General features: G+C 55.4%; 1 protein-coding gene across 8 annotated transcripts in view; it reads right to left on the reverse strand.

Moving 5' to 3' along the window:
* Positions 1 to 447: 447 nt before the first annotated feature.
* The window catches only part of Rbfox3 (RNA binding fox-1 homolog 3), a 425230-nt gene continuing 417373 nt past the window's right edge, over positions 448 to 8304 (reverse strand). For 6 of the 8 annotated variants that reach the window (XM_029484009.1, XM_021176021.2, XM_029484005.1 and 3 more), the window contains 6 exons: positions 7535 to 7588; positions 7286 to 7418; positions 6699 to 6879; positions 5580 to 5644; positions 4502 to 4580; positions 448 to 1590 (listed from right to left, as the gene is read on the reverse strand). In XM_029484009.1, coding sequence (XP_029339869.1) covers positions 1588 to 1590; positions 4502 to 4580; positions 5580 to 5644; positions 6699 to 6879; positions 7286 to 7418; positions 7535 to 7588 — 515 coding nt within the window. In that variant the 3' untranslated portion in view covers positions 448 to 1587. The remainder of the gene's footprint in view (positions 1591 to 4501; positions 4581 to 5579; positions 5645 to 6698; positions 6880 to 7285; positions 7419 to 7534; positions 7589 to 8304) is intronic. The other 2 variants (XM_029484010.1, XM_021176025.2) reach the window with 1 other exon arrangement.

Genomic DNA, 8304 nt, shown 5'->3' on the forward strand with positions numbered 1-8304 from the left:
TTACCTCCTGGGAGGAAAAAAACCTGCCTAAGGGCTGGGCCCTGAATCCCATTCCTTGGGTGCCCCGTCACCCCTCTGTGCTGGGAGCCGCTATATCAGAAAGAGCCTTCCTGGTTTGAAGAAAGAAATCTTTATTAATCTTAATAATAATACTGTTAATTTGAATGGTCACACCGTGGAAGCATACAGAATGGTAAGAAAGGAAGCCTGGGGCTCGGCTGCAGTCCTGGGAGGGGCTGCGGGAAAAGGGTCCGAAACAGCAGAAGGCAAGGGGCTCCATACAGAGGACAGAGCCAGAGGCAGGCGCGGGGCTATGTACATCAGGAATAGAAAAGGAGGGTTCCGTTTCCATAGCTTCTGTGGCTGATGCTGGATAGAAAGTGAGGTGATTTATTTTGAGGTGTCATGAGACAGTGGTGCCGCGTCGGGAGCCTTGGTTTCTGTTAATTTTTTTTTTTTTCTTTTTTGCTGTTAACCCTACTCCACCTATCCCTGCCTTGCCCAGGGGCTTCTTGATACCTCTTCCCTGTTCCATCCACTGGGCCTGCTGCTTTCCCGTGACTCCCGCACTTTACCTGCCCAGGGAGCAAACGGGCTGCAGCCCGGCCGGCCTTCCCCGTGGCAGGGCCAGCCCAGACCTTCCCCATCCCTTGCCTTTCCCATGGGTCCTGCTCTGACTGTGGTCCTCCAGACCCACAGCACCTTGACTCCCAACCTCGAGGTGCAGCCCAGGACTGGCCCTTCTCAATCCCCACTCCCCAGCAGAATGGAGCCTACAGAAGGGAGTGGAAAGGAGGGCTGGGTCCTAGCAGACAGCTGAGGCTGGCCTTCAAGCCCACGGAGCCTCCTTCAGGGAGGCTGCCACGACAAACAACCCTGTGCCCGAGGGCCCACCTGTCCACGTTCACAGCGTGAGGACTGGGTCCTCGCTGGCTGGGCTTTCTTTGTTCTTTGTAGCTGGAAGCTTTCTCACATAGAGGAGCAGAGCATGGGGTGCCCCAGAGTTCTGGAGCCGTGTCAGCCCTTTGCATTGGGAGTTGGAACCCAGGGCGGCTGGTTGGATAGCTGACGGCACTGGCAGCAACATTCAATGAGGCCAGGCTGCAGACCTGGGATGAGTGATAAGCCGCTGGCCCCTAACTGCTCCAGCCCCTTCAGGGCTCAGCAGGCAATAGCCCAAGTCAGCTGGCCGCTCCTTCTCAGGGGTCTGGTCCACCCTAGGAACCCCCTGTCTGGGGAGCAGGGTGGGAAAGGAAGACTGGATAGATACCGGAGCCCCCCGCCCCACACCCACTGGCCACGTTCCCCCTCCAGGTCTTCCCCAGTGTCTGGCCGCGTCCCCACTACACCGCCAGCCAGGCAAAGCCACTCTCCGGCGCCCCCTGGGGGACGAGCTCCCTCGGTGCGGGTGAAGGCCAGACGTGGACTTGGACTTGGTTGGATGCCTCTTGGTTTGGTTGGTATTTGTTGTTGTTGCTGTTGTTGCTTGGATCTTAACATCTTTTTTTGTTTTGTTTTTTGTTTTGTGATTTTTTTTGTTTTTTTGTTTTTGCCCTTCATGGTCCGAGAAGGAGGCGGTGGAAGGTTTCACTACAACAGAAACAGAAATGAGGGCTTGCGGTTTCCGAGGGTCGGCTGTAGCATGCAGGGCCGCCGTGCTTGTGGTCTGGGGTCCGACCTGAAGCCACACTTCCCCTAAACCTGCCCTGAGGCCACCCCCCCAATCCTACCCATACCCCCACCACAGCTTCTGGGACCACACCACAAGCTAGACCTAGAGTAGACCATCTCATAGCAATGGGCAGGGCTCAGAGTGGGTAGAGGGCATGGTATGGTGGAGGAGATGGGGCTTGATGGGACTTACAGATTTGGTCACCTTGTGGCCCTGAACCCCCAGAGTGGAGGGATTAACATCTGCTAGTTCTCTAGGCTTTCAGCCTGACTTCAGGGACTCTAGGCAGTGGAGCTAGGTGGGTCCCCACAGGCCACAGAGGCACACACATGCTAACTGAGGCTTGGGTGGCTGCAGGGAGACCAGAGGAAGGAAGCTGATACTGTGTCCCAGGCCTGACTACTGGAACCCTGGCCTTTCCTGGAATGGACCTCTACAAAAGGAATGTTGGGTCTTGGGGATGGGTGGGGTGGCTCTGTAGGTCAAGAACAAATGGTCCCAGAGCCATCAGCTCCAGCAGCCTGAGGGTGGTCAGGCTCAGGGAGGGTCTCTAGGTCCACAGGCAATGCAGGGTGACCTTGGGGCAGGGACATTTCCGTGTCTGTAAGGAATCCCAGAGCCAGGGTGGCCACGGCAGTATTGCACACAGAACAGTGTGCTTGTGACTACTTGGACAGGAAGATCGTTAGTAAACTTTAATAGAAACGATAACTTCTGCTGAGTGAAAGTCCAGAGAGGGCATGCAGCTACTCTTGACAGTCTCTGTGAAAGGTGGGTGGAAGTCCCTCCCACTGGGAGGACCCCACTGACTAGGCCTGGAACTCTTCTGTCAGCCAGCAAACCCGGGATGGCCAGACCTGCCGGGGCTGACTGAGGTGGCTCTGAGGGAGGCTTGGCCTGGCACTTCTGGAGCCCCGAGGGGCCGTGGTGCCCTGAGGCATGGGCATGGCCCTGGCAGGGCACCTTGCCGTCCCCCCGGCCTGGCTCCCGCTGTATGCATACCGTACCTGAAGTGGCTCGTACAACAACGTCAAGATAGGAAACCAAGGTTCAGACATACAGGAAAACCAGGGTCAGAGACACACACACCAGCATGGGTGGGGTGGGGAGACCAGCTGGCTGGAGGTAAAAATCTATGGACTTTAGAGTCGCAGAGAGTCAGCTCGCTGGTCGCTGACTGGGAGGGGCGCACTGTCCTCCGGGCGGTTGTGCCTGGTGTTGGGACTGTAGGGTTTGGTTTGGAATAAGCTGTAGTGTGAATGCTGTGAGGGGGTCTCTTGCTAGTAGGGGGTGAAGCGGCTGTACCCTCCTCGGCAGAGGCTAGCCTGCAACATCAAAGATGAAAAACAGCCAATCAGTACCATCTTTTGGCATCGGGAGGAAAAATCAAAAAGAAAAAAAAATAAGGAAAAAGGAAAGAAAGAAAGAAAAAGAAATAACTAAATCCCGACTTCTTTCCCCCAACGGTATTTCTTTGGGAAGAATGGGCTTCAGGTTGTCATGGCAACCCAAGGGCCTAGTCCCTCTGTGGAGGTGGTCTGGGGGCTGGGAGGGATGCTCCTTTCTTGCAGACTTTTATACTGTCTCTGTGCCACTTCTTGGGGCTTCTGTTGAGCCCACCGTGCCCTCTGGTGGAGGGCATCTAAGTGTGTGATCTCTTCATGCCTGTGGGGTAAGTCAGGACAATCCTGACAGGGTTCCTAGGCTGAAGCTCTGGAGTCACTAAAGCCTGAGAGGCACAACTGCTCGTCACAGCTCCTTCCCTGCATCTGAGCCTCCCAGGGCTTCTTAGGTTCGCTCTGTGTCCTGCCAGAGAGGTTTCTGTGGAGTCTCCCACCCACCCACAGCCCCAGGTTTTGCAGGAAATGGGGAAAAATATAGCAAATACAGGAGGGAAAAGTTGGAGAAAGCCTCCAAAGCATTAAAAATGAAATAAATGGGAAAGAAGAGGGCCTGGGAGCCAGCGGCAGCGTTCAGCTAGCAGCTGTCTGGAGGCTGAGCTTTGCAGGCCATCTGGGTCTTCAGGGCCCAGTCCCTGGTCTCTTCCTGTATGGCTGTATCCTGTATCGCTAGAGACCCTATAGGCCTGCTCAGGACGTCTGGGCCTTTTCAAAAATCAACAAAGACAAAAATTCCAAGGGAGGTAGAAAAAAAAATCCATGCTGCCTCTCCACCCTCTCTCTCTTTATGTCCCCCCCCCCCAAATGTTTTCATCTTTGATGCTGGATGCCAAGCTAAAAACACACAACATCCCTGGGAATGTAGGCGGCACAGGAAGTAGGTGTTCACTGGACACAGACTGGGGCACAGAGGGGCCGGGCTGTGTTGACGTCTGGGCACACACACATACACACACACACACACACACACACAGACACACCAACCCACCAACTCCCCACCCTGCTGGGGGCCATATCCTCAGTGACCCAGGGCAGGCTGGGAAGAGGGTTTGGTGAGAGAGAGAGAGTTCCTGTATTTTAGTCCCCTGCCAAGTGAGGACGGAACCTCGAGGGGTTAACCTCAGGCACTTCACGGGAGGAATGGGTTACATCTGCCCAAACTGCCAGGCCTTTGGAGCCCCTGCCGGGAGGAAAGGTTGTGACGAATTTCTTTTGCTTTCCTGATACTGGGAATGGAGGAGCCTTGACAGGACCGTGGTCATTATGCTTCGTAGAGGTGTGGTCATTGTGGAGGGTTGGTCCCTCCTTCTCAATAGTTCTTCCCAAGTCTCCAGAACTAGGCACTGGCTAGAGGTCTCAGCCTCTCCCTGCAGCTTGCCCCGCCCATTACAGGATGGATCTCCTCCTCATTCCTGGCAGCTCTTCTTACCATGGTTCCAATGCTGTAGGTTGCTGTGGGGCCGATGGCGTGATGGTAAGGATCAGCGGCGGCATAGACTCTACCATAACTAGGGAAGAGCGGGGAGGGGGTGCGGGAGAGGAGCCGCTGAGGTAGGAACCAGCTGGCCAGCCTTCCCAGACCAGCCTCCTCCCCCATGAGATCCTCTCGGTTGCCTGACCTTCCTTCCTGTTTAGAAGGAAGACTTAGCAGACTACCCCTTCGTTAGGAGGGCAATGTGCTCTGTTTGGTGACACAGGGAGGGGCTGGCGTTCTTAGCAAGTTCGTTTGACTCTGCCCCCAGCAAGACCTTGGGCTAAGAGCTGGGGAAGAGGTTTGAAAGAAGAGAGAGATGGAGGTGGGGGCCAGGCATGTTATGACCCAAGGGTTGGCACTCTGTTCCAGGTGACCTTCTCTGCTCACTTAATCTGTGCTGTGACAAGTTCCTAGAGGACAGGCCTGGGTCATGCGTGCCTTGTACATTTTATGAGGTGGCGTAACAAACTGTAGGAGGGCATGGATTGGAAGGTCCCACCAATGACTGGAGGGCTCTAACAACTCCCAGGCCACCAGGGCACATGGACAAGTGTGACAGCTTCCTGTAGGCAGATCTACTATATGGCCCAAACAGGAACTCTGAAACTAAAGGCACTAGGCTCAACCTCCGTCGAGGACTGGCCCCTGAACAAAGCAAGCCAGCACAGATTTAGTTCTGGGCACGTTCACAGCTGGGTGGAAGAAGGGCTGGGTGCTCCCAGATACATAAACTGGACCTTCTCCAGAGGCCAAATGGAGGCACCCAATTGCTTTCCTTGTAAGGGGACCTGAGAATTGTTAAACCTCTCTTGAGAATCAGGTGTTAGCTGCTCCTTGAGCTAGAAGGAAGTGACCAATTAGGGGCTCATGGGCTCGTGGCTCTCTGAGCTCAGTCTAGATTAGTTTTCCTTCCAGACCCTGCTCTCGCCAGACACAGGCACCCACAGGTCCTGTGTGGGCTTCCCGTCTGCCTGGACCCACCCTCCAAAGAACCCACCACAACCCCTGTGTAGCCTGCTGCTCTTAGCCTTACCTGTCACTGTAGGCTGCTGCGGCGGCGGCTGCTGGCTGAGCATATCTGTAAGCTGCATAGCCTCCCTGCAGGGGAGGTGGGAAGGAGAGATGGCAGATGGATTTAGTGAGGTTCACTGTTGCTGAAGCAGAGGCAGAGAAACTGGAGAACATAGACCCAGCAGGGCCAGGCTCTCAGGAGGGGCTGCAGACCTCCTCAGGCCTCCTGGGCCTGACCTTGCACTCCCACCTTGGCATGGGGTGGCTTAGGTGATCCTGGCCTGAGAACCTGGACTGTGGGTCTGATTGGGAGGTCTGAGGACTTCACTATTTAAGATGAGGTAGGGTCCTTCCTTCCTTCCTTCCTTCCTTCCTTCCTTCCTTCCTTCCTTCCTTCCTTCCTTCCTTCCTCACAACCATTTGTAATTTCAGTGCATACCAATGGGCAGTGATTGTATATCTGGTTGCATCCTGATCCTGGCACACGCTGAGTGCCCGCCGACCCACCCACAGACCAGCCACAGCTTGAATGCTGACAGTTATAGGAAACCCTCTGGTGACTCTGGACAGTCTGGAATACAGGGAAGGATGAAGGGGCCCTGGAAGGGATTGGTTCAGATAATGCCTTAGCCTTGGACAGAGGGTCCTTAGCTAGAGAGCTGCCCAGGGCCCATCCACAGCCAGGGTCGTTCTGTGGGAGTTCAGAGCCACAGAAAGTGATGAGCACAATTTTAAAGGGAGAGTAAGGCACAGAGCCTCACCCAGAGAGAATGGGCACCCGGGCCTGCCTCTGGTCTCTCAGGTCCTCCACATCAGGCAAGAGTGTTCTCGGATGCTGCTCTTAGTGCTATTGGGAATGGGAGAGGGCCACTCGATGTCCCTCATATAACCCCCTGCCACATGGAACAGGATGCCGTACGCTCGCTTAAAGGGCTCCTGGAACAGCCATTAGCAATGGCCGAGGTAAGGGCAGATTACCCAGACTGAGGTGTGCTGGCGTCTCTAGAGATGCCATGGGTCTATGTGCATGGGTGCACAAGCACCGAGTCCAAAGGGCAGGAGGATGGAAGGGCAGATGGACTTCTCATGGACACAGACAGAAGGCTGGATTTGCCCTTCCCCTCCCCAGGGCTACACTTACATAAATCTCAGCACCATAAAATCCATCCTGATACACGACCCTGGAAGCAAACGGACAAGAGAGTGGTGGGAACGCTGGAGAGGTGGGGTAGGCCGGCTCCGGTGTCTGCTGAGGAGGGAGGGGGCACGGTGCCAGCCCCGCCCACGGGACTGGCATTTTAACAAGCGTTTGCTCCAGTGCCCTGTTTGGTATAACAATAGAGTAACACCCTTGCTGGTCAGCTCCTTTCTCTCAGAACCCAGGGGCCCATCAGCCCGCTCCTGCTATCCCCCGCCCCCAGGCATCTGTCCTCTTCAGCAGTAGAGGGCAGGACCCCAGGGAAGGGACAAAAGAGGGCTCCCAGAAAGCACTTGCTGGACCCATGGGGCTGACACATGCCCCATTTAACATTCAGATGCCATGCTGATGGTCCCTCAGAGGCCAGCCAGCCCTGGAGGTGTCCCCCATGCTGGGGTATTGATGGTGCAGGCAGATGCAGCCCTGGGTTCTGAGATCCCCACCGGTCCTGCCCCACGGTTCTGGAAGGGCTGCTGAGCCCCCTTAACTGCCTCCCATGCCCGCTTCAGCCTCCCCTTCCAGGTACTCACGCTCCGTAAGTTGGAATGGGGGGCGGAGGTGGTGCAGCTCGAAATGTATTATACACAGCACGGCCCCGGCCCCGCAGGTGCGCACCCCGGTAGGCGACGGCGGTGCCCGTGGTGGGGTAGGGGAAACTGGTCACTGCAGAAAGGGGCACAAGAGAGTGGGAGAGGGAAAGCGATGAGAGGGCCAAGGCTTACAGCCCCGCTTGCCCCACCTACCCCCATCCCACCCGTTCCCGTCTTCCCTGCCATTACCTGCATAGAATTCAGGCCCATAGACTGTTCCTACCACAGGGTTTAGCTTCCAGCCTAGAACACAAAAGAACATAACCATTGGCTTCCTATGTGTACTGTCACCTCTCCTTATGCCTGGGACCTCCAAAGGCAGTGGGTGGCCTACAGGGATGCTTTAATGTTTGGTCTCCACAAAGGGTAGGACCCCATCCAGGGATGGGCAGAGAAGGTGGCTGTTGACCTGGGTCCCTCTCCCTATACACCTGCTACTGAAAGAATAGCCGGCAACCCCCTCTGGCCCATCACTTCCCGGTTCTCCTTGCACTGTGACTTCCCCTACCTTCCACCTGGGCACTCTTGTTTTCTGGGGAATCAGAAACTTGGGGTACACTGGAAAGGGGAGATACAACTTGAAAACATCTGTATCCAAAGCTGGGACAAAGGATTCACTGATGCGGTCCTTCTTCACCTCCTGTTCGAAAGTCTCCCCGTTGCCCTGACGTTCCTGGGGCTCCCTTCCCTGAGTGATGGCTCCCACCCTCTGTGCTCTCATCCCAAGTCTTTCTGTAGGGTTGCTGGGGAAGAAGGGAGGAAGGCCATTGGATTGAAGAGAAGAATAGTGACAGGGACAGCAAGATGGCTCAGTGGGTAAAGGAGTTTGCCACTAAACATGGTGACTAGAGTTCAAGTCCCTGGACCTACATGGTGGAAGTTGTTCTCTGATCTCCACACATACAATGATATACTTACACACATACACACACACACACACACACACACACACACACACA

The sequence above is a fragment of the Mus caroli genome, chromosome 11 (assembly GCF_900094665.2).
Source record: "Mus caroli chromosome 11, CAROLI_EIJ_v1.1, whole genome shotgun sequence".
Classification (NCBI taxonomy): domain Eukaryota; kingdom Metazoa; phylum Chordata; class Mammalia; order Rodentia; family Muridae; genus Mus; species Mus caroli.